Raw genomic sequence first — 27,425 nt, 5'->3', positions numbered from 1 at the left:
AAGTTAGGAAAGGCTTAATGAAGCTTTAAAATCCACCAGGGCTTCACAATGAACATCTGACTTGGTGATTTATGCATATTAATAACCCCAGCCTACTGAGGCAATCTGAGTTGTACATGTCCTTGGAATCTTAATGTCTTCAGCTCCATTGGGATTATTACAAATGTAAATTTCTAAGATTCAAAGCTATTAATCTCTGTCTGTCTCCTGTTCAGCAACATAATGACTAATTAAACATCAAAAGACCTGTACAGACAATCTTCTTTGACAGCTTCAGTCCTGGTTTCTCTCCCACGAGGGATTCAAATGGCTGGGACATGGAGGTTAGATTGTACAAATAAGCCACATATCATCATTACTAAATCTAGCAACTAGACACTTGCCATCAATAAGCATTGCAAGTTATTTTGCTACTATCTTTTGTTGCCATGATCACAGCATAACATTGACAAAAACGCTTAAAGTACAACCACAATAACTTGTAGGTGCATTACCAAAAAACTATACTCACAGATGAAGGCAAACCAGGAGGCACCTTTCTTACTTTCTTTGTTTGAGAAGGATCTGCGCAGAAAGAAACATGCAATAATGAAAATATGATAAACCCAGTTTGATGACAATCATGCCATTCTATTCATATATAGCATTCATGGCAGCTTCAGTACAAAATGTTACAGCCAATAACTTATTTTTCACAACTTCATCAATAAAAGAACCTCAGATCTTGAAGGCGAGTACAAGGCACAGCAATTGATAGCAAGCAAAAATTTTTGGCAAAGTATTTAGTAGCTTATAACTGGAACTAACACAAATTAGTTGCTTTGCCTCAAGTAGAAGAAACACATTCATGTCCATCCTGTAATCGGGGGGGGGGGGGGGGGGGGTCTCATGGCATCTAAGGTTTTTCACCCTGCAGGCAAACAGAGAGGATGGCCGGGGGGGGGGGGGGGGGGGGGAGGAAAGAGAGATGGGGTGATGGGTAGTGGGGGAGGCATGAGAGGGTTAGGGGAGGCGCGAGAGGGGGCGGGGAGGCACAAGAGAGGGGGGGCGGGGAGTCACGAGAGAGCAGTTGTGAGGGTGGGGGAAGCGTGAGAGGGAAGTGGGTGAGGTGTGCAAGACGCGAGAGAGGGAGAGGGGGAGAAAGGTCAGGGCGCAGGAGAAGGGGTGGTTGGGTCATGGACGGGGGGAGAGGGGGGTCGCAGGGGAATGGGAGAGAGGATTTACAAGATAAGGCAAAGTGGACAACATAATGTACTACTAGATCCAATCACTGCCTGAGACTCAGGTTCAATCGTGTTCTGAGGTGCTATCTTTGTGAAGTTTGTGTCTTTTCTCTGTGTCCACTTCAGTTTCCTCTTACATCCCAAAGCAGAGGATTGGTGGGTTAACTAGACACCTTAAACTGCCCTGGTGCGTTTCTGAGTAGTAGAACAAGGCGGAAGTTGTTGTGATTGTGGAGTAACTAAACAATGGGACTAGTTTACGAAAACTGCACTTTTGTTGTGTTTTTGGCACCAATAATATAAGAATTAGCAATACGTTTAAAACAAAAGGTAAAGTAACCTGAAGTCTGGAAAAAGTCCCTGAGAATTGGATGGTGAAAATCAAGTATGGTAGTTGATTTGATTGAGTGATTTTGCAAAAAAAAAATTACACCAAAAAGGGATTATCTACTCAAAGTATGTATGAAGGAACTTAAATGACAAGAGAAGGTGTACACACATCTTTGACTCCAGGTGACGATCACACTGACATCAGTCCACGTGATTGAACTGCAATGGGCAGCAGCAAGGATGCAGAGATACAACATTTTTGTGGCCAATAATCAGGGAACTGCCATGGTGTGCTTGCAGGAATTGAGACAGGGCAGGTTTCAAAGTCAGGAAACTTTATTGATTCTCAGAGATGTTGACTAGGTAAATTGCGGTCAGAGGAAACTCAACTTGACTTAGACAATTTCACCATCAAGCTATAAAAATAAACTTTCAGGTTTATAGATGTGCCTTCATCCTTTCCCATTCCTGTCTTTGGTAAAGATGAGGGTGACAATTTACAGAATACAAGAAACAATAATGACAATAAACTTGAACTTGAGATGAATGGTTTTGGATGACGTTTCTAGAGGATAAGCAGTTTTGTTTCCATTACCACGAAAGACATCAATTACAACTTTCTGTAATATATTACAAAGCAACTTGGAAGATTTGTGTTATCTAACATGATACACATTGGGATAAAAAAGATTCTTCAGCTTCAATCAATTACTTCCCTGTAGCAAGTTGACATACACTGTGGACGTCCAGTTCAATGGCTAATATTAATCTGAGATAAAATAGAGGCATTCAAAATGATCACTGAATAATATTGGTTCTTTCTAATTTAATCATGAGCATTTCAACCCACCTTTACCTGAAGGTGAGGCTTTCTCCTTGGGCAACAGAGATCAAATGTACTTCAATCAATTTTGAAACCAATTATGGTTATTTAATATTTACTTTGAAAAATGAGTACAATTAGCTGTCAAAACTAAACTCATATTTATCTACTACAATGCCCTTCCGAAAATTTTTCTCAGTATTACTTTTTCCAAGATAGTGCCTGAATCTCCAGCTTGACGCTGAAGCTCAATTTGCAACCCAAGAGTGCCTACAAGCTTTCAAGGTGAGCCTGACAGATAAATTATGAAACAAATTCAATCACTATTCTATAGTACCAACCAGTCCAACCTCACACCATTTCCTGCCCAAAGGTTGCTGGTTAGTGTCTGTTCCCACTGACATTTTACAGTTCATTTCTCTGAGCTCACTTTCAGCTGTCCCTTTATCCTTCTTTTAAGCTGCATTGGAGTTTCACTCAGATGTTCCACATTGCCCTCAAGAGTCCCCATTCCATCCCCCACAGCAAATCATGGAAGACAGGTTTGTGGTTGGGGTGAGGGAAAGAGTTGGAAATCATTGAAATAGTTGAAATAGATAATTGTAATAAGACTGAAAAGAAGAATTAGGTACCTTAATGGCAAGAAAATAGAAGAGGCCAGGGAGCTCCATCCTTTTCTAAATATATCCAATAATGAAGCCAGATACACATTTCCATTTGCTAAATGCTTGACACAACTTGAATGCCAATATCTGATCCTAACAAGACAGCTAGATTCCTCAACTCCAATCCAAATGTTATTTGATGATCCTTAACCCAAAAGTGACACTGTGGTCCAAGTTGAGTTATTCTCCCCACCTGTAACCCAATGGTTCATAATGGGTCTCAACTATTACCTTTCACCCATCATTCAAAGGAACTGCCCGTGATTCCACCAAATTAGAGTCATTTTTGCCCCAGAGAATGAATTCTGAACCCTCACTGGGTGACTACAAACCAGCTCATGAATGAAAGAGAGGGAGGGAGACAGGAAAAAAACAGAATTGAAGGGGGAAAAAAAATCACATGATTAAAACAGAAATGGTGAGAGAAGCATGCAACTACTAGCAGCGTGGGCACGGGTGAAACTGCCATCTAATAGCCTCAGCCAGGAGAAAATCTAGGAAAGATTGGATTCTATAATCCACTGAGAGACAAATTGTTATTCTATATACCCTCTTTCACTCTGGTTCTGACCTATTTTAATTTTAATTTTCTAAGATACTGAATGGGCTCACAGACTGACTGTAAACACAAACCAAGAGGTGGTGTGTCATGAAGAGGTCTTCTGCGTGGATTTGTAGCAGTAAAAGGGTAGTACACTGTTCCAGGTTTTCCTGAAGATGGTAAAGGTGCAGGGCTGCCTATTCCAACATCTGATCGAAGAATACTGGACTGCAAAACAATGCAACAACAGTCACTTATTTCCACTCTGCTGCAATGTTCAATATTGTCCATTACATCATAAAACTCAAAGCAACAACATTTGATTTTCAATCTGATTTACCTCGACTTTTTTGCAATAAACTGAAAAAAATTGTCCTGAGATGCACAAATCTTAGCATCAACTTCAGTTATACAAAAAATTATAGATTCATTTGTAGAGAACAAAAATGATTTATTGATAATATTGTTTTTCACCTATCATTTACATGAACATAAAAATTTAGCAGGTATCAAACAGTTTTCCCAATTTAAAGAAGTGATGCAACAGTTAATCAAGATCAGTTGTGCGGCACCAAATAAGAGGAAGTCTGTTATACTTCCAAAAGGACTAGCTGTAGATTGTATTTGAACAAGAACATGAATTAGATCTTTCATGAGATAATACATATTTTGAGGTCTAAAATTATACACTACATCATAAATCTGTACTCATTGGAAATTTACTTTTCAAAAAGTGATAGAAATTCTTATCACTTGTAATTAGAAAATCACCTGGATAATTATAATTGATTTTACTTTTGTTTCAAAAATTCACTTTGCACAGGTATAGCCTATTAATAACCTTGCTTTAAACTATACACAACAGGGAAATTGCTTTTCAGTGTTATACTGATTTAGAAAGTAAACATTATCTGGCTATTATTTGTTAATCATCTCAATTATTACAATTATACAAAAACAAAATCCATCCAAGAAATATCATTACATGTTTAGAAAAGTGTGCTTCATGGTACTTTTATTCATCTACATTACTACTCATAAACAATAAATTCTCACTTAAAGTAGTATAAGTTACAACATTTCACTTTTTAAATTGTTTCTTATTTTCTGCATGCTGATTATAGTTAAAAATCAATAGTTAAATCCATGGCTTTGTGAAATCAATAAATATTGATCATATCTCCTTTGGGAGCTTTAAGCATTCAGCAAGATAATCTGCTTGATGAAAAATGCAGTAGTATTTCAGAGTGTTGTAGGCCCAAGCCATCTGCCCTAAACCTGTGAAACGGAGGCTACAATATGTATTTCAATAAAGACAGATCTTCATATCCTTCAACATTCAAATATTCAATGATTTGAATATTAAATGATTTTCATCTATTCCTTTTAGGTGATTTACAAAATTAAAATTTATTTTTTGTGTGATTCTTAAAAACATCTGAACGTACTTAAAACAAGCATCTCTAAAGTGTATAAAATATAATCAAACTACAGCAGATTTGGTGATGGTTAGCTTTTTAAAATATTCATTTAGTTCAAAGTAATAAGGCCATACAAGGAAAGCAATTTCATAAAAGCTCTTTTAAAATCTTAGAAATGAGATCAACAGCAACAGAGACTCTGATTATGACACTCTCCAGATACTCTCCTGGACAAGATTCTATTAATCCTTTCGACTACCTTGCAAAGCTTCAAGTATTGGCTGATGTGCAAGCTATTAATTGCTTTATTGAGGCTTGAAAGAAAGAAAAATTGATAAATATCTGATTCTACATTATTGGCAACAAAAAGACTTAAAAATCTTTACTGAATGACAAAAACATCTGCAAAATCACAATGCTTCAAGGCAATCTCTTCAAATTTTAATTATCATCTTTGACGCTAAAAGGCCTTGCAGACTTGAGGAGATAATGACAGTCATCCATCAACTGCATCTTGCCACAGTAATCAGGCTAATCTAGCTCAGTGGAGAAACAGATAGCAAGCAATCCAGAGTACAAAATAACAGAATGCTGCAATACAATAAACAGATGTAAAGTTTAGTGATGTTTAAGTCTAACACTGACTGTTCTCATCTACTGATGTAAATCAACAATGAATCTGATCAAGTACAATGGATTTGCTTCCCATCCAGTCTCCACCACTGCATTCATCTTCAGTTTCTGTGTCTGCACACTGCCAGCACAAGTAGCCTTCAACTCTGCCACTGTACTCACCAACATTCATCGGGATTCAATGGCAGTGCCAACATTCATCAGACATGTGAAATTTCATAATTTCACTATTTTAATAAATTTAACTATTTTATTTGGAAAGAACTCAAATGCATTAAATTTAAAATTTATAAGTACACAAAGCAGTTTCAAACTGTGACAATGTCTTTGACAAGAGCAAATAGAGGAAATCTATAAGTGTACTGCTGAGATAGGGCACTAGATTTCACCACTTAAAGCTTGGTGGCCACAATGTTCTGTGCACTCCTGCCATGGGGATATGGAATAGGAGCATCACACTGTAGCTGCAAGAGGCTGAAAGATGAGAAAGACACCAAGTTTGGTCCACTATATGGACTACTGAACATGACTCCAGCTATTGCTAAAACAAAAAGAAAACCAAGCATGGAATCTGGATAGCACATTATGTAAACCATTTATAGAGTCAGAGGTATCGAGCACCAAAATAGGGTCCATCATATCACCGAGTCCATGCTGACATTTTAAGCCCATCTACATCAGTCCCATTTGTCTATATTAGATTCCTATCCTTCTATGCTTTGCCCATTTGTGCACCTATCCAGATACTTCTTAAATGTAGCAATTGCATCTGATTTCACCACCACCTCTACCAGCAAGTTCCAAATATTAACCATCCTCTGCATAAAAACTTTCCCCTTAAATCTCATTTAAAATACCTTTCTCTAACCTTAACCTATGCCATCATGCTTTGATACTTCTACCTTGCGGAAAAAGATTCCGACTATCTACCTTATCGGATTCCCTTTTTTCTGTGAGGGAAGGTAAGCTCAACTTTTACCATCTCTGCTCAGAACTGAAGTCCTCCAAATATGGCAACACCCTGGTGACTCTCTTCTGCATACTCTCCCTCAAAGACATCTTTGCACTAGTTTGGCAACCGTAACTGTGCACAATACTGCAAGTACAGTCTAACCCATGGTTTCTAAAGTTCCTTACAATGTAACTGCAGGTTTTTCAGATATCCTTTTCCCTTCACATTATTGCTAACTGTATTAAAATCTGATAGTAATTAATTTATTTAGTGATACAGCATGGAGTAAACTCTTCCAGCCCTTCGAGCATCCTCACAATGCCAATTAACCCTGACCTAATTATGGGACAATTTACAATGACCAATTAACCTACCCAGTGTATCTTTGGATTATGGGAGGTAACTGGAGGACCCAGAGAAAACCCACACATTCCATAAGGACTTACAGAGACTCTTTACAGAAAGGTGCCTGAATTCAAGTCTAAACTCCACAACACCCTGAGCTGTAATAGCGTTGTGCTAACTGCCAGGCTACAATGGCATCGTAACAAACAAGCTAGCTCTAATTGACATTTGTGGCAGAAAACGTGAAACTTTTATTACGCTTTACATATACTTTAGAAGTGCTTCCTAACTTCATTCTTTAAAGGTTTGGTTCTAATTTTTTTAAATTATTCCCCAAGTCCTGGATCTTCAAACAGTAGAACATCTTTCATTCATCCCTTGTCTTAAGGATTTTGACCAAAATTTATTATTACCTAGAGCATTCTAAATTCTGATCTAAATCAAGATTTTGTATAACTACAACATAATTACAACCCACCTGCATTTTAATCTCGATCTCAATGGCAGCATGAAAAGACAAAGGTTAATGACTTCACATATGCCTACATTTAAATTAACCAGCCACTTAATCTTTTAATATCTTAGTAATTTCATTGTCCCAACCATACTGTTTACACTATCAGTTCTCTTTTTAGAACTTTGCTCATTTGCATTCTAGACCATCAAAGTCATTAACAGAACAGACTGAAACACAACCTTGATCCATGCAGTTTGCCCTGTACAGTGCATTTTGCCAATATATCCTGCTCATCATAATAAATTCCTTAACAGATCAATAGTTTGCTTTGAATTCCATGAGTTTCAGCTTTAGTTAGCAGTCTCCTATAAGGGGTTTTACCAATTGCCCTCGGACATCTACCAAGGCAACAAGTTTTTGTGCTTTTTCTCAACTGAGTCTTTTAAAACAATTCCTGAAGGTTTTTTTTCAGCGGAGTGACTCATGGCAAATTTAATCACACTGTTCCTAACTATTGATTCCAACAACAGATGTTAGGCCATTTACCAGATAACTAACAGGGTTTATCTCTTCATCTGTAAATTTCCAGTGTAAAGAAAGGAACCTTGATAAGAAAGGTTTGGAGTACACTGAGGCTACGTCCACACTAGATCGGATAATTTTGAAAACGCCGGTTTCGCATAAAAACAATAGGCGTCCACACTAAGCATTTTTGAAAACACTTCTGTCCACATTAAAATGGATATTTCAGCGAATCTCCTCCTCCTGTGCACGCTCAGGACACATCTGCCGAAAACAAGTGACATGTTTGGTGTTGAATCTCACCATGAAAGACTTGGTGCGCATTTGTTCAGTTACAGACTAGAAAAACTTACAATGACAGACAGCTGTTGGCTCTCGCACAGGAGGACTTAAAACTAAAAAAAACCAAATACTGAAGCGTATGGAGGCAACCGACAGGGAGTTCACGGACGGTATATCCCGCTGATGACAAAAACTGAAAAACTGACCGACTCTGTTGCATTAATAAAGCCCCTTAGAAAATGTATAAAACATGTCTGCATCAGTATTACATTGTATTTCTATACAATGTTACAGTGGACAGTTACACATCTATTGTCAGAGAAGTACTTGCATAAATAGGTAAACCACCTTCATACGAGCAAGGACAGAAAACAGGGCAAAGTGAGTATACTTATTTATTCAGTAAGTTATGGGTCAAAGTATTTGGTGAGTACATTTCTAACTCTTCTGGCTTCAGTCTCATTGCCGTCTGTTCTGAATTGTGTGGCGGGTTGTGTTCAAGAAAACAATGAAATGGCATATGCTGCTGTCACCATCTGTTCCAGCAGGTTATTGACAGTGTTTTTAGATTTCTCCGGTTACCCCATGCAAACTGCTCTGACCAATCCGGCGTTTTCAAATTTACACATTCTGGAGGGCGTTTTAGAAAAGCTCTGTTTTCGGGGGAGGAAAACGCCGTTTTAGTTTGGACAGAGGATCAAAACGAGAGAAAAGGCTTCAGTTACGGATTTATCCATTCTAGTGTGGACGTAGCCTTAGAGCTTCAACGATGTCAGATCTCTCTTTTGAACAGCAGAGTCAATATTAGTTACCTTGACATATCTAGCATGCCATCCTTTTTAATATAAACACACATAAAATAATTTTTTCCAATTTTTCTGCCATTTATTTTCAACTTTGGCCTAAATTGAAAATTATTATTATCAATTTTTAAGTGAGTCACACAGTTCCTACTGTTCTTTTTCTAAATGCAATTATAAAAATGGTGTTGACTTTGCCACCTCTTCATTTCTATTCATCCTGCCGTTTGCCACCTCCTGTACTTGTTTCACTGAGTTACCAGGATCTATGCTTGTGTGTGCACTTGTCCTTTAGTTTCGCATTGCTCACAGTGAACAGAATAAGTTAAAGTCTGTGTCATTACCAAATTGAAAGTGTAAATCTTTATTCTTCCTAAATTTGGTTTAGAATATAGGCATCACTGGCTACGTCATCATAATTAACCTTCAGGTAGTAGAAAGGTCAGATTCTTGAATCACTCCAGTTCATATGGCAAAAATATTCTCATAGTTTTGTTGGGTAGTTCCAGTAAGAACAACATCGAAGTTGATGATCAATGCCTGCATTTGTGTGGCACCAATGTTAAATGTATTCGTCAGTATGTGCCTGAATTTTGTACGTCTAGCTTTGTGGAACTGTGGACTGCTTCATTAACTAGGGTTCTAAATGGAATTGAATATGAGAAAATCCCAACCTTAGGGCATTAATGATGCAGCTCTGGAGAATTATGCTTAATTCACATCCCTAAAATCATGTTCCAAGGCTAGAACAACCAGACTCCAACAATCAGAACCACATCTTTTAGGCCAAAATACAATCTATAAAGAAAGCTGGAATGTGGATCTGAGTAATCCCAGCAAAACTCAATCAATCATCAGTGAGCTAGATAAACGCACTATTGCAACTTTAAAATACTATCAATACATCTTCAATGACTTTGATTATGATGATCGAATAGATTTACAGAATTAGCTGGATTGTATTAACCTGCTCTGTATGGATCAAGATATATTTAGCAAGTCCCCACATTGTTGCCGTCTATATCTTTACGATAACAGCTTGATGAGCAGAACTTGTTCAAGAGCACAAACCTTCAGCGTTACAACAGGAACATCATTGGGTCCCACTGCCTTTGCTCTTGTGTTAAAAAGTGAACTCTACAGAAAAATCTATGGCCCAAATTAGATGGTATAATTGCTCAAAGTAAAACAAATGCTGGTAAAATTCAAAACCATTTATTTATATTTTTATATTTTATATTTTGAGATACAGCATGGTCCCTTTTGACTAAATGACCCCCATTGCCCAGATACAGCCAAGTGACCAATTAACCTACTAACCCACACCTCATTGGAATGTGGGCAGAATCCAGAGCACCTGGAGGAAACCCATGCAGTCAGGGGGAGAATGTACAAAATCCTCACAGACAACATTGGAATTAAAGTCCAAGCACTGGTTCCCAAGATGTAATAGTGTTGGGCAAACTGCTGTGCTACTGCTGCGCCCCATCAGCTAATTTGATTTCATAGGGGATGGCTTTACCCCAGTCCATTACAAGTAAAGCCCTCCCCACCATTGAGCACATCCACAAGGAGCACTGTCGTAGGAAAGCAGCAGTCATCATCAGGCCATGCTCTCTTCACGATGCTGCCATCAGGAAGATGGTACAAGAGCCTCAGGACCCACACTACCAGGTTCAGGAACAGTTATTACCTGTCAACCATCAGGTTCTTGAACCAAAAGTGATAATTTCATTCAACTTCAGTCACCCCATCACTGAACTGTTCCCACGACTTAAGGAATCGCTTTCAAATACTCTTCACTTCATGTTCTTGATTTTTATTGCCTATTTATTGATAATTATTTCTTCCTTTTTGTACTTGCACAGTTTGTTGTCTTTTCTGCATTGGTTACTTGTCCATTCTGTTGTGTGTGATCTTTCATTGGTTCTATTGCGTTTCTTGGATTTACCGAGCATGTCCGCAAGAACATGTTTATGGTTACATACATACACTTTGATCTATGTTGAATTATCTTCAGAAACTATGGTTCAATTATAAGCTTTACTGTTCTAATTTCTTAGAAATAATCAGAAAAAGACATGAGGTATCAGTCTCTAGCAGGGAAAATCTAAATGCCACTCAACATTAATGCCATTGGTCCATGAGACTGATTAACAGTGTCATCCTGATCTGAGAAGCTGATAGAAACAAACGCTTGACTTAAGTTTCAAAATCAGTGTATAAAAGCTACTCACCCTTCTGCATAATGAAACAAAATATACTTATGCTTAGCAGTCCTAGCCACGACTTTCCCTCCTCCCTGATCACCATCTGTTTCACAGGAGCCCCTACTTTGCTAACCCACAGCAGCCCAGACACCAATGGTACAATGAATGAAGACACAGCTTCCTGTGGCATATAGATACTCCTCCCCGAAAACAATAAAACACCATTCCCAGCTATGCCAGCTGAAAAAAATGCAGTGATTTTTTTTTAAATGAAAACTTTCAGATACAGGCAGCCCTTGACTGATAAGCAGACTTGTCTTTACACATATTCTCCCACAAATTTTCCAATAATTTTACAAGATAGGAACGTAGGTAACAGGTGTGCAAACATCTTCAAGTTTATGGCACAAGGATAGCTGCTGGTTATTTTGTTTTAAAAAATGTTAAATGAAACTTTCCCACAGTAATCAAAATTACATCATTGTCTTTGGAAACTGACATGACAATCTTTTCTATTGACACATCATACAAACGTAATTGCAAAGAAAGCACAATGGTGCCTCAGGAATCTGTGGAGATTCTACATGTCATTAAAAAACTTGACAGATTTCTATGGATGTATGTTGGAAAGTGCATTAACAGTCTGTGTTATGGCCTGGTATGGGAACACCAATGCTTTTGAGCAGAATATCCTACAAAAGGTAATGGATTCAGCCCAATACATCACAGGTAAAACCCTCCCAACCACTGAGCAGATCTGCATGAAACACTCCCTCACCATCCAGACCATGCTTTTTTTCCTCGCTGCTGCAATCAGATAGAAGGTACAAATGCCTCAGGACTCACACCGCCAGGTTCAAGAACAGGTACTACTCCTCAACCATCAGGCTCTTGAACAAAAGGGAATAACTACACTCATTCTGTTTCTGGTGTTCCCACAACTGGTAGTCTTCACTTTAAAGACTTTTTATCTTGTTATTTTATGTTCTCATTATTTATTGCTATTTATTTATATTTGCATTTGCAGTTTGTTGTTCATTGACCCTGTTTACAGTTACTGTTCTATAGATTTGCTAAAGTACACCTGCAGGAAAAAGAATGTCAGGGCTGTATGTGGTGACCTGTATGTGCTCTGATAATAAATTTTACTTTGAACATTGAACTTTGTAAGATACTTTATCAAACAATGCAACATGCATTGATACTTTAAGTCCACTGAAAATAGCCACTGAATGTGGGACATTTTTGCTGCACCATTGGGACTGCACAGAGGAAGACAATAAATAAAATTCATGTTAATTGGCTCATTGAAATTGTTAATTTCTAACTTACAGCAAAATTGGTTTAATAATAAGAAGAGTTCTTCTCATACAAACAATGTACTTCCAAAGTGCTTTACAATGTAATAATGTGCAAATATAAATATAAATTACAAAATGATGTTAGTTGAATGCAAGGTTAACTAAGTTTTGAGCTGGCACTCAAATGAGTCAGCATCCCTTATAGTTTTAGGTATTGAGTTCACAGTTTAGGAACATAGTTTTTAAAAAAAGCTGACCTGCCAATTTTCTTTTGAGGGAGATTGCTTAAATTTAAGAGACTAGCTGAAGAGGACCTGAGAGCTCGAGTGGGATCATAAGAACAAAAGCAATTCTGTGACGTACACAAGTCCCAGCCAATTGAGAGCTTTAAAAACAAGTAAGAGAGTTTTAAACCCAGTTCTAAAAGATATAGGAAGCCAATGCAGATTAGTAAGGATGGAACTGATACGCACCGTCATCCTGACTCTAGGTAAAAGTCTAGCAGCGGCATTCTGAATGAATTCAAGTTTGTCAGTAGATTGCTCTGGAAGGCCAGTCAAAACTGCATTGCAGTAATCTAGTTTATTCTATAACAATAGCAATCTCTTTTTTAAGTCAACAAGACTAAGGCGCTGATAATTGACTGCAGGAGAAGAAAACCAGAGGTTCATGAGCCTGTCCTCATCAGAGGATCAAAGGAGGAGAGGATGAGCAACTTTAATTCCTCAGTGTTATCATTTCTGGGGACCTGTCTTGGGCCCAGCACACAAGTGCAATTATGTAAGAAAGCATGGCAGTGCATCTATTTCCTTAGAAGTTTGAGAAGATTTGGCATGACACCTAAAAATCTGACAAACTTTTATAGATGTGTGGTATATTGACTGGCTGCATCCCAGCTTGGTATGGAAACACTAATGCCCTTGAGCAGAAAATCTTACAAGAAGTAGGGGATACGGCCCAGTCCATCACAGGTAGAGACATCCCACTGTTAAGTACATCTACATCGAGCATTGTTGCAGGAAAGCAGCATCCATCATCAGGGACCCCCACCACTCAGTCATGTTCTCTTCCTGCTGCTGCCATTAGGAAGGTGGTACAGAAGCCGCAGGACTCACAGGAAGGTGGTTATCCGCACAGACACCATGTAAACAAGACTGCAAAATCAGGCAACAGGTGATCCTTTTAAAACTCTTTTCCTTTGATTTCTAGGATGGGGTCACAATTTAAAACAATACAAGATTTTAAAAATTTCAAGGTAGGAAAATTAGAAATATTAAACCTTACTTGTGATGTTTAAAATAGACCATGATTTTTAATTTGCAACTTGCTAACCTTTGAATGGTTGGCTGCTATAGCCGCAGTTAACGATATTTATAACTATCCTGTACAAGTTTCCTTGTGTCCAACTGTGTAACTATAAATGACCAGATAATTATAAATGTTAGCTTACTATTCAGAAAATGTCTTGAGATTTTTACAGTCCTTACTGAAAATTTACTGTGGTTTGTTCATTGTAAAAATCCAGAAACAATTCTCTGTGAGCAAATTATTTTATTTCTGCAATAAGTGACTTTGCAAATTATTTCCCAACTGGTGAATCATTTCTGAACTGTAAGCATTTACATGGGTAAACTAAACTGCAAACACATTAAAGTTTGTAAATAAAAAAGAAAGCTCAACTTTAAAACCTGGTTGGACACAAGGAAAATGGAGGGAGGGTACCATGTTTAGGAAAAAAGTAAATATCTATAAATCACGCTGATATTTATTATGGCACAGGTTGAGAAAAGGAATATAAGATGCTAAAATCTTAATTCAAGAGAAATTCTGTTGCTGTTTATTTACGTATTTTGAAATACAGTGCAGGACAGGCCCTTCTAGCCCAACTACCCACCCAATTTGACCGTAGCCTCATCACAGGACAATTTATAACAACCAATTTATAATGACTAACTGAAACATCTTTGAACTATGGGAGGGAACTGGACCAACCAGAGGAAACCCATGCATTCACGGGGAGTTTGTAGAAACTCCTTACAGAGGAAGCCAGAAATGAACTACAAATTCCTACACCCAGAGCTGTAATAGTGTCACTTTACCACTATGCTACTGTTGTCCAACTAGTTTTAGGAAAGTAAAATGAACATGTGGAAAAGGACGTAGTAACTGATCTTCTATTGTCCTTTGGGGCAAAGAATGTCAAAGATTTGCAAACCTTCAAGTGAAGAAATTTCCTTTACTCTCGGTCTGCCCTGGACATCTCAAGCAGGGAATAAATAATCTTTGCATTTTCCATCAAGCCCCTGAAAAATTTTGTATGTTTCAATGAGTGTATTCAATGAGTGTATTCTCTTACACTGCAGTGTACAAGCCAATTTATGTAATCTCACTGCACAACAAACCTAACACAAGAACCAATTTAGTGAACTTGAATTGCACTCTCTGTATTGCAAACATATCCTTAAGTACAGAAATCACACCTTGGATCTCAACAGGTCCTTGTACAATTCTAATAACAGACCTTTATGTTTGTACTCAAATCCTCTTTTGCAATAAAGGTCAACATACCATTTGCTTTCAAAATTGATATTCATATACATTTTTATTTCGAATCATTCATGTAAAAGAATACCCAGAACCATTTGAAATCCAGCAGCTTTAAAACTACTTTTTAAAAATCCACTCTTTATAGTTTTTTCTTCCAAGTCTTGGGTCGCACACCACTGGGTTCAGGAGCAGCTGTTGCCTGCAGCCATCAGGTTTTTGGTCAGACTTTACTCGCCTCAATACTGAATGTACTCCGACAGCAGTGGAAGCACTTCTGGGGTCTCTGCAGTTCATGTTCCTTGTGCTTATGTTTACTTTTTTTTTACTATTTGTAAAATTTGATCAAGCATTTCAGTGCTGAATTAACTCTGCAGCTGTTGCCTGCAGCCATTGGGCTCCTGGACCAGCTTCACACACCTCAGCGGCTCTGTGGCTGTCGACTCACTTTTAAGGACCCTGTGGTTAATGTTATTTGTTTACTTTTTGTTTGCAAGATTTGATTTGTTCTCCACCCCACCCCCACACACATTGGGTGTTTGATGGTCTTGTTGTGTGATGGGTTCTACTATGTTTCATTTTTTTGTGGCTGCCTGCAAGAAGATGAATCTCAAGGTTGTACACTGTATACATACTATGATAATAAGTATACTTTGGCTTTTTTATTAGATAACCTTGCAATTTCCTACTACTTCCATCAGCCATGACCTCACCCATTCACAGTGACTGCTATATCCACATTACACCTCTCTATACTCTGCTCATAAGAAACAATGCTCCAACTTCATGTCATCAGCAAACAAGGAAAATTACACTTGGTAGCCACATCTAAATGATCATATGACTTATAACAGCTGGGGCTCCCTATCAGCAATCCCAGCAACACCTCCTTAATCACCAACTCCCAACTCACATTCATCTATTTATGACTGTTTACTATTCCTTAACCAAACAGTATATTAACCCAAATTTCATGTTACTTTTGGTGAAGATCTCACATTGTCTTACAAAAATTTCCAACACAAAATTTCTATTAGCTCCCTAGCAGCCATTCTGCTGGGAAACTAACTTCAAAAACAATTTTAGATTTGACCAAACATAATCGCCCTTCCATGAAGCTATGTTGACTTTGCTCAATCCCATTATTATTTTTCACATATCCTGTTACCACTTCTTTAATAACAACATTCCAGAATTGTTCTCATTACTAATGGCAATTTGCCTGGTTTATACAGTACTTGTTTTTGCTCTCCCCCTCCTTTACTAAGTGACAGAATTATATTTGGTACCGATGCATGTAGTCTGAATAAATGCATTTTAGAATCTATCATCAATTCATCCACCCACTTCATTGATATCTCTGCAAAAACACTGTAGTGCGGGTCATCAGGCCAGGGGAGGAGAGGGGGGAGGGAGAGGAGAAGGGGGGGAGGGAGAGGAGAAGGGGGGGAGGGAGAGGAGAAGGGGGAGGGAGAGGAGAAGGGGGGAGGGAGAGGAGAAGGGGGAGGGAGAGGAGAAGGGGGAGGGAGAGGAGAAGGGGGAGGGAGAGGAGAAGGGGGAGGGAGAGGAGAAGGGGGAGGGAGAGGAGAAGGGGGAGGGAGAGGAGAAGGGGGGAGGGAGAGGAGAAGGGGGGAGGGAGAGGAGAGGGGGGAGGGAGAGGAGAAGGGGGGAGGGAGAGGAGAAGGGGGAGGGAGAGGAGAAGGGGAGGGAGAGGAGAAGGGGGAGGGAGAGGAGAAGGGGAGGGAGAGGAGAAGGGGGAGGGAGAGGAGAAGGGGGGAGGGAGAGGAGAAGGGGGGAGGGAGAGAAGGGGGGGAGAGGAGAAGTGGGGGAGAGGAGAAGTGGGGGAGAGGAGAAGTGGGGGAGAGGAGAAGGGGGAGAGGAGAAGGGGGAGAGGAGAAGGGGGAGAGGAGAAGAGGAAGGGGGAGGGAGAGGAGAAGGGGGGAGGGAGAGGAGAAGGGGGGAGGGAGAGGAGAAGGGGGGAGGGAGAGGAGAAGGGGAGGGAGAGGAGAAGGGGAGGGAGAGGAGAAGGGGGAGGGAGAGGAGAAGGGGGAGGGAGAGGAGAAGGGGGAGGGAGAGGAGAAGGGGGAGGGAGAGGAGAAGGGGGAGAGGAGAAGGGGGGGAGAGGAGAAGTGGGGGAGAGGAGAAGTGGGGGAGAGGAGAAGTGGGGGAGAGGAGAAGGGGGGGAGAGGAGAAGGGGGGGAAGGAGGAGAGGAAGGGGGAGGGGGAGGAGGAAAAATATTAGGCAACCTTGAAAGGGGACCAAAATTAAGAATTGGCACATGCTCTGACCATTATCTTCCAACCCTCCTTGCCACAGCTGCCAATCTGATGGACCACAAGATGCCACATATATTACTGTTATTTCAAAAAATACATCAATTAATATATAATTTATAACCAGTGGCGAGCAAACCATTGGAAGAAAATTCTGAATTTTACTGTAAAGATTGAAACTGATTTATGTCAATCTGAAACCAGCTTCTTATATTGAAAGTACACAATGGCAACTGTATACAAGAAACTATTTTTTAAAGATTAAGAAACAATGACCAACATCTGAGGAAGTACATGGTTCAAAAATAAAGTTGCTTTAAATACAGAATTTTTAAAAATCAGGATAAGTTGTCCAGCATGGCCCACTTAGTGCTAAATTAACAAGAAGGCTTATTCCATCAAAAAAGCAATGGCCCTGATCTATGAGGGAAGTATTAGTATTTAGAAATAGAGGTTTTACAATGATAACAGGAAGCTGAATACAGGTACACTCACAAAAATATAAAACAGCAAAAATATCTCCATATTTAAAAAAAGGAAAAGATTAACAAATGGGAAACCTGTACATACTGAAAGGGAAGCTATTTCACTGGTAATTAAATAAGCATTTTTGTGTCTGTCCTCACAAAGAACAAAAAAAGACTCCCTGAAAATAGCAGAGGACAGTAGTGAGTTCAGGTAGATGATGAAAGAGAACTTGAGGTGGAAGATTAACATGATTGAAAGGCAATAAGACACCATCTTTCAAAATTCAACAGCTTTGAACACTGCAAATATAACATCATTATTTAAAAAATGTGAGACAGCTGTGGATAAAATTCTGGAATTCTTATTACAGAAGGGGTGATAGGGCACTTAGAAGATAACAAAATAACCGGGCGATGTCAGGATGGACTTGTGACAGGAAAATGATGCTTCACAAGTCACTTGTATTGAGCTGCGGTTGTAACTAACAGAATAGACAAAGAAAAAACACTAGACGTGACACAGGCCTTTATTCAGAATGGTGCCACACAGGGAAATATAAAACACAATACTGGTGTGGATTGAGCACTGGCCAATGGGAAAAAAAACAATTAAAAAATGTTACTTTCAGAGTGGGGGTCTGAGCAATAGGTTGCTGCAGGAATTGATGTTGGGCACCAGATACTAACAATTACATCAATGATTTGTGTGAAGAGATGAAATTTAACATTTCTAAGTTTGATAGCCATATAAAGCTGTCTGGCTGTAAGAACAGCAACATCAGGGGAAATAACAGCTCAAATAAACAAGAGAGAACACACAGATGTATAAAAATGCCAGATGTGATAGAAAAAGTAGTTATTCGTTAAATGGTGGAGAAGGACCTATGGGTCTTTATACATGAATTCACCGAAGTTATCATGTTGGTGCAGCAAACTATTATGGAATAAGGACAGGAAGATGGCACTAAAGCATCGACCATAATTTTGAACAATCAAGCAAGCATACAAGGCTATGCAATTCTTATTCTTATATTCTTTTATGGTTACAAGAAAAGTTGATAAGGGAATTGTACTTGTGATCAGTAAAGTGTTTGATAGAACCCTACACAGAAGACTGATGGGGAAATGAAAGCATTGTTGATTAAAAGTTCTAGGCTGCAAGATGATTCCAATGATGACATATGACCTAAGATTGCAAATGAAAATCTACCTGTAGAAGGGTGTGCTCATATGTTTGGATTGATCATAAAACACTTGGCCATACACCGTAAATGGCTGATATGAGCAAATGCTGAGTAACCATGGGATCAAATGCACACCCATTGATCCCTAAAGCAGTAAGATGGTGTGTTGTATCCCAGGTGCTAGGGTGCAGGATGTCTCAGATCACCTGAAGAATATTCCCAAGGGGAAGTGTGAGCAGCCAGAAGTCGTGGTGTACATTGGAAGCAATAACATAGGTAGAAACGGGAAGAGGTCCTGCACAGTGAGTATAGGGAGCTAGGAAAGAGGCTGAAAAGCAGGACCTCCAAGGTAGTAATCGCTGGAATACTCCTGATACCATGTGCTAGTCAGGGCAGAAACAGGATGATGATACAAATGAATGAGTGGCTGATGAACTGGTGCAGGGGGCAAAGTTCATGTACCTGGATCATTGAAACCTCTTCTGGGACAGGGGTAACCTGTACACAAGGGGTGGGATGCACCTGAACTGAGGAGAACCAATACCCTGGACGGGAGATTCACTGGAGCTATTCGGGAGGGTTTCAACTAGTTTGGCAGGGGGTGGGAACCAGTGCAACAAGTCAGAAAGTGGGGGGATGGAGAGAAAGGTAGATGTCAGAGCCAGTTGAAAACAGGTATGAGCAAAGTTATAGATATAAAGAGACAGATAGTCTGAAACTGTGTGCATATTAATGCTACGAGTATTATGGGTAGAGGTGATGAACTTAATAGCACAGACCAGTACATGGAACTATGATGTTGTGGCCATGCAGAGACCATTCTACTACAGACCCTACGCCCAACAGCCACCAGGGCATTAAAGAATAAATATAAGGCAGATTAAATAAAAGGTGCAGAAACAACAGGGTTTAAACTGGGACCTTTTTAGTGCAAGAGATTTAGATGGAGCAGAGTTTGCTAAGTGCATCCAGGAGGGTACATTTATTATGTAAATTATATAGATAGTTCAACAAGAAGAGGGGCTGCACTACTGTGGTGTTGGGTAGTGAGCCTGGCCAGGTGACCGACCTTTCAATGGGGAGCAGTTAGGGAACAGTGATCACAGCTCCTTGAACTTAAAGGTAGTGATAGATAAGGATAAGTATGCACCTGATGAGAGAATATCAAATTGGAGCAGGCCAAATTACAAGCATTCAGCAGAAACTATGGAGAGTTAACTAGGCAAGTCCACATCAAATAAATGGAGGGTGTTCAAAGGCTAATTGTACAGAGTATATGACAGATATGTTCCGGTCAGAAGGAAGGACAAGGATGACAAGGTAAGAGAACCTTGGATGTCAAGAGAGGTGATGAATTTAGTCAAGAAGGAACAGAAAAAGTATGTAAAGCTTAGGAAGCTAGGATCAAACAGAGACCTTGAGGATTATAAAGCAGTCAGAAAAGAACTCAAGAAGGAAATTAGGAAATCCAAGAGGGGCCATGAAAAATCCTTGGGAAGTAGGGTTAAAGAAAATCCTAGGGCATTCTGTACATCTATCAAGAGCAAGAGAATAACTAGAGAGAAGATAGGACCACTCAAGGATAAAAGGGGGAATATCTACTTGCATACAGAGACTAAGGGCAAGGTCCTCAATGAGTATTCTGCATCCGTATTTACTAAGGTGAAGGGCATGGAGAAGAGAGAGATCGATGCCATTTTAAAGTAAAGGAGGAAGTAGTGTTGTGTTTCTTAAAGAGCATTAAGGTACTTAAGCCCTCAGAAGCCTGATGGGGTATACCCCAGGCTATAGAGAAAGGCAAGAAATTGTTGGGGTCTTGTGTCCTCTGTAGCTACAAGTGAGGTCCTGAAGGGCTGGTGAATAGCTAATGTTTCATTGTTCAAGAAGGGAACCAGAGATAATCCCTGAAACTATGCACCAGTGAGTCTCCAGCAATGGTAGGAAGTTATTGGAGAGAATTCTTAGGGAAAGAATTTGAGTATTTGGAAAACCATCACCTAACTAGGCAGAGCCAGCATGGTTTTGTGTGGGGTAAGTAGTTTCTTACTAACTTGAGTTTTTTGACAAGATAACAGTGATTGACGAAGGATGTCTACGTGGATTTTAGTATGGCACTTGACAAGGACTTTCCTGCGAGGCTCATCCAGAAGGTTAAGATGCATGGGATCAATGGTAAATTGGCCATTTGGATTCAGAACTGATCAACCTAATAGAAGACAGAGGCCAACAGTCTAACGGACATTCAAGCTGGAGATCTGTGATTAGCAGTGTCCACAGCGATCCGTACTGGGATCTCTGCTCTTTGCGATGTATATAAATGACTTGTATGAAAATGTAGATAAGTGGTGTTATACAAGTGGTGTTTTACATACGATACAAGATTGGTGGTGTTGTGTAAAGTTCAGATGACTGCCAAACAATACAGCTAGATATAAAAACACAAAATGCTGGCAGAACTCAGCAGGCCAGACAGCATCTATGGGAGGAGGTAGTGACGACGTTTCGAGCCAAAACCCTTCATCAGGAGTGAAGTAACATGGGATGGTGGAGAGGGGATAAGCAGTGGGGGGAGGGATGAAGTAGAAAGCTGGGAAGTGATAGGCTGGAGGGAAATGGGCTAGGGGGAAGGTGGAGAATTATGGGAAATAAAAGAGAAAGAAAGGTAGGGACAGGGGGAGATTATAGTGAGGGGGGAAAAAAGAGAGAGAAAGAGAACCAGACTAAAATAATAGATAGGGATGGGGGTAAGGGGGGGGGGCAGGGGTATCAACGGATCCTCCGGAACGAAACGTCGTCACTACCTCCTCCCATAGATGCTGTCTGGCTTGCTGAGTTCTGCCAGCATTTTGTGTTTTTACTTATTTCCAGCATCTGCAGATTCACTCGTGTGACAGCTAGAGAAAGATCGGTTGCGCATATGGACAGACAAATGGCAGATGGAGTTTAACCCGACTGAATGTGAAGTGCTGCACCATTGTAGGTCAAATGTAAAGAGACAGTACACAGTTAAGGGCAAGACTCTTAAGAAGGCATATGGCATGCTTGTCTTTAATAGTAGAGGCATTAAGGTAAGAAGTCAAGTTATAGAAACATAGAAAACCTACAGCACAATACAGGCCCTTCGGCCCACAAAGTTGTGCCGAACATGTCCCTGCCTCAGAAATTACTAGGCTTACCTATAGTCTATTTTACTAAGTTCCATGTACCTATCCAGGAGTCTCTTTAAAAAACCCTATCGTATCCGCCTCCACCACCGTTGCCGGCAGCCCATTCCATGCAATCACCACTCTCCGAGTAAACAACTTACCACTGACATCTCCTCTGTACCTACTCCCCAGCACCTTAAACCTGTAAACACGAGGAAATATGCAGATGCTGGAAATTCAAACAACATACACAAAATGCTGGTGGAACACAGCAGGCCAGGCAGCATCTATAAGGAGAAGCACTGTCGATGTTTCAGGCCGAGACCCTTTGTCAGGACTAACTGAAAGGAAAGATAGTAAGAGATTTGAAAGTAGTGGGGGGAGGGGGAAATGCGAAATGGTAGGAGAAGACCGGAGGGGGTGGGATGAAGCTAAGAGATGGAAAGGTGGATGGCGAAAGTGATACAGAGCTGGAGAAGGGAAAGGATCATGGGACAGGACGCCTTGGGAGAAAGAAAGAGGGAGGGGGGAGAGAGAGAGGGAGGGAAAGGGGGGGGGAGAGAGAGGAGAGAGAGAGAGAGAGAGAGAGAGAGAGAGAGAGAGAGAGAGAGAGAGAGAACACACAAACAACTAAGTATGTCAGGGATTGGGTAAGAAGGGGAGGAGGGGCATTAACAGAAGTTAGAGAAGTCAATGTTCATGCCATCAGGTTGGAGGCCACCCAGCCGGTATAGAAGGTGTTGCTTCTCCAACCTGAGTGTGGCTTCATCTTGACAGTAGAGGAGGCCATGGATAGACATATCAGAATGGGAATGGGACTTGGAATTACAATGTGTGGCCACTGGGAGATCCTGCTTTCTCTGGCGGACAGAGCGTAGGTGTTCAGCGAAACGGTCTCCCAGTCTGCATCGGGTCTCATCAATATATAAAAGGCCACACCGGGAGCACCGGACGCAGCATACCACACCAGCCGACTCACAGGTGAAGTGTCGCCTCACCTGGAAGGACTGTCTGGGGCCCTGAATGGTGGTGAGGGAGGAAGTGTAAGGGCAGGTGTAGCACTTGTTCTGCTTACAAGGATAAGTGCCAGGTTGGAGATTGGTAATTCCAGGATGAAGGAGATGTCTTCCTTTTTTAAACAAAGGGGCTTCCCTTCTTCCACCATCAACTCTGCTCTCAAACACATCTCTCCCATTTCCCGCACATCTGCCCTCACACCATCCGCCCGCCACCCCACTCAGGATAGGGTTCCCCTTGTCCTCACCTACCACCCCCACCAGCCTCCAGGTCCAAAGTATAATTCTCCGTAACTTCCACCACCTCCAACGGGATTCCACTACCAAGCACATCTTTCCCTCCCCCCCCCTTTCTGCTTTCCGCAGGGATCGCTCCCTACGCGACTCCCTTGTCCACTCGTCCCCCCCATCCCTTCCCACCGATCTCCCTCCTGGCACTTATCCTTGTAAGTGGAATAAGTGCTACACCTGCCCTTACACTTCCTCCCTCACCACCATTCAGGGCCCCAGACAGTCCTTCCAGGTGAGGCGACACTTCACCTGTGAGTCGGCTGGTGTGGTATGCTGCGTCCGGTGCTCCCGGTGTGGCCTTTTATATATTGGTGAGACCCGACGCAGACTGGGAGACTGTTTCACTGAACACCTACGCTCTGTCCGCCAGAGAAAGCAGGATCTCCCAGTGGCCACACATTTTAATTCTACGTCCCATTCCCATTCTGATATGTCTATCCATGGCCTCCTCTACTGTCAAAATGAATGCAAAGTCAGGTTGGAGGAACAACACCTTATATACCGGCTGGGTAGCCTCCAACCTGATGGCATAAACATTGACTTCTCTAACTTCCGTTAATGCCCCCCCTCCCCTTCTTACCCCATCCCTGACATATTTAGTTGTTTGTTTTCTTTCTCTCTCTCTCTCTGCCCATCACTCTCTGCCTGTTCTCCGTCTCCCTCTGGTGCTCCCCCCCTCCCGTCCCATGATCCTTTCCCTTCTTCAGCTCTGTATCACTTTCGCTAATCACCTTTCCAGCTCTTAGCTTCAACCTACCCCCTCCGGTCTTCTCCTATCATTTCGCATTTCCCCCTCCCCCCACTACTTTTAAATCTCTTACTATCTTTCCTTTCAGTTAGTCCTGACGAATGGTCTCAGCCCAAAACGTCAACAGTGCTTCTCCTTATAGATGCTGCCTGGCCTGCTGTGTTCCACCAGCATTTTGTGTACCTTAAACTTGTGTCCTCTTGTGGCAACCATTTTAGCCCTGGGAAAAAGCCTCTGACTACCCACATGATCAATGCCTCTCATAATCTTGTACACCTCTATCAGGTCACCTCTCATCCTCCTTCAGTCCAAGGAGAAAAGGCCGAGTTCACTCAACCTGTTTTCATAAGGAATGGTCCACAATCCGAGCACCATCCCTGTAAATCTCCTCTGCACCCTTTCCATATGGCTTCCACATCCTTCCTGCAGTGAGGTGATCAGAACTGAGCACAGTACTCTAAGTGGGGTCTGACCAGGGACCTATAGAACTGCAACATTAGGTCTCGGCTCCTAAATTCAATTCCATGATCGATGAAGGCCAATACACCGTACGCCTTCTTAACCACAGAGTCAACCTGCACAGCTGCTTTGAGTGTCGTATGAACTCGGACCCCAAGATCCCTCTGATCCTCCACACTGCCAAGGGTCTTACCATTAATACTATATTTTGCCATCATATTTGACCTACCAAAATGAACCACTTCACACTTATCTGGGTTGAACTCCATCTGCCACTTCTCAACCCAGTTTTGCATCTTATCAATGTCCCGGTGTAACCTCTGACAGCCCTCCACACTATCCACAACACCTCCAACCTTTGTGGCATCAGCAAACTTACTAACCCATCCCTCCACTTCCTCATCCAGGTCATTTATAAAAATCACGAACCGCAAGGGTCCCAAAACAGATCCCTGAAGCATCCCACTGGTGACCGACCTCCATGCAGAATAAGTTATATTGCAGATTTATAAAACTCTAGGCCGCCTCTGGAGTATAGCACACAGTTCTGGTCACAGGATTATAGGAAGGATGTTGTGAATTTGCAGAAGGCACAATAGCAATCTACATAACGAGAGGTTGGACAAACTTGGATTGTTTCTTCTGGAGCTGCAGAAGCTCAGGGGAGATCTGGTGGAGGTTTATAAGACTATGAAAGGCACAGTTAGAGTAGGCAATATCTTTTTGCTAGGGTTGAAAGGTCTAATATCAGAGGGCAAGCATCTCAGGTGACTGAGGGTAATTTCAAAGGAGATGTGAAAGACAAGTTGTGTTTTGTTTAAACAAAGTGATGAGTATCTGGAATGCACTGCCTGGGGTGGTTGTAGAGGCAGACAGATACATTAGGGACTTTTAGGAGATGTTTAGATAGGTACATGAATGTGAGGAAAATATAAGGATAAAGATATAGTGTAGGCAGAGGGGATTAGTTAAATTGGCCATTTGATTACTAATTTATTTGGTTCAGCACAACATTGTGGCCGAAAGGACTGTCCCTGTGCTGTAGTGTTCTGTGTTCTATGTTTTAAGATGGATTAAAAAAAACAGTTGAACAGTTTATGGCATTCTTGCCTTTTTCAGCTAAGGCACAGAATACAAGAACAAGGACATCATACCAGAAAAATATAAGACTACAGCTAGATCGCCAGGTACAGTTTTGACCATCACAATAACAAAGAGGATTCTAAGAAGATATACAAATATGACATAACTTCAGAAGGATTAGAGGGATTCAGGAAAACAATATTTCACCAAAAAAACACCATTTGAAAGCACAGAAACAATAATCATGTTTTAAACATTAGCTCTTGAAGAGCTGTAACCCTCAAAACTACTGACCTCCTTTTCCATGCTTACATCTCCAATATTTAACGATCATCTTAACCGCAACATCAGCATCATTTGGACCCTCCTCTTTTTAGTATTGATGGCTGCAGAAAATTCACTTACAACCTGCCTACATCATGTGCCTCTGAACATAACTTCCAAAGACCTTAATGCCTCCACACCCCACACACTCAATATCCTCCCAATTATCAGTCATTCCCTACTGATGCAACATGCCAAAGGTTTCAGCTCAGTTCTCTGCATTAAATTCTGTCCTCTTTGTCCATAATAAGCACTACTTTCTTTTATTAAGCTGGTGTACTTAACACCTGTGAGTTTTATTTTGATTTTTCCTATCATAATATTTTCATACCTTCTCCTTCACAAGTTCTGTTCTAATTTCATGTATTTATAACTGTGAGGCTAAGTACAGCTCCAATGCCATATTTAAGATTGCTGATGATACCACTCTTATTGGCTGAATCAAAGGTGATGACAAATCAGCATTTAGGAGGGAGATTGGTGAACAGTGCCACAACAACAACCTCAACAAAACCAAAGAGCTGAAAATAAATAAGAGGACGAAACTATGGGTCCATGGCGACTACACCTGCAAGAAGTACATCCAGCTGAAGCTTCTAACACTCCACGCTAAAGGAGTTGGAACTAGAACTGGATGAACTCTGGATCACTCAGGAGGCTGAGGGGGTGATAGATAGGACACAGACAGGAAGTTACACCCAACGTGCAGGACACAGGAAACAGGGTGACAGGAAGGGAAAAGGGTTAAACAGCCAGTGCAGAGTACCCCTGTGGCTATCCCTCCTCAACAATAAGTATACCACTTTGGATACTGTAGAGGGTTGGGGGGGGGGGGGGGGGGGGGGGGAATGAGATAGCAAGGGGAAGTCACAGCAGCCAGGTCCGTGGCACTAAGCCTGGCTCTGTGACTCAGAAAGGAAGGGCCAAGAAGAGGTGTGTTGTTGTGATATGGGGATTCATTAGTTAGGAGAACAGAAAGGAGGTTTGTGGACAAGAACAAGATTCCCAGACTGTATATTGCCCCTCAGGTGCCAGGTTCTTAGCATTCTTAAGTAGGAAGGTGAAGAGCCAGAGGTCACGGTCCACGTACGTACCAATGACATAAGTAGGAAGAGTGACAAGGATCTGCAAATTGATTTCAGGGAGGTAGGTGCAAAGTTAAAGGGCAGAACCTCCAGGGTTGTGATATCAGGATTGCTAACTGGCCCATTTGTGAGGCCAGATACAGGAAGATTATATAGTTCAACACGTGGCTAAGAAATTCGTGTAGGTAGGTTGAAGATTTTTGAATCATGGGACCTTCCAGAGAAGGTGAGACATGTACAGAAGATACGGTTTGCACCTGAACTGGAGGGGGACTAATATCTTAACAGGAAAGTTTGCT

General features: G+C 41.0%; 1 protein-coding gene across 4 annotated transcripts in view; it reads right to left on the bottom strand.

The window, feature by feature from the left end:
- The window catches only part of tcf12 (transcription factor 12), a 345,003-nt gene that overhangs the window by 123,625 nt on the left and 193,953 nt on the right, over nucleotides 1-27,425 (bottom strand). For 3 of the 4 annotated variants that reach the window (XM_073032902.1, XM_073032904.1, XM_073032903.1), the window contains exons 7-8: nucleotides 3,675-3,810; nucleotides 512-564 (exon numbers count right to left, since the gene is read on the bottom strand). In XM_073032902.1, coding sequence (XP_072889003.1) covers nucleotides 512-564; nucleotides 3,675-3,810 — 189 coding nt within the window. The remainder of the gene's footprint in view (nucleotides 1-511; nucleotides 565-3,674; nucleotides 3,811-27,425) is intronic. The other variant, XM_073032907.1, reaches the window with a different exon arrangement.

This window comes from Hemitrygon akajei, chromosome 30, assembly GCF_048418815.1.
Source record: "Hemitrygon akajei chromosome 30, sHemAka1.3, whole genome shotgun sequence".
NCBI lineage: Eukaryota > Metazoa > Chordata > Chondrichthyes > Myliobatiformes > Dasyatidae > Hemitrygon > Hemitrygon akajei.
Note: the sequence above shows the minus strand (reverse complement) of the source record. Positions and strands in the feature narration are given on the sequence as shown.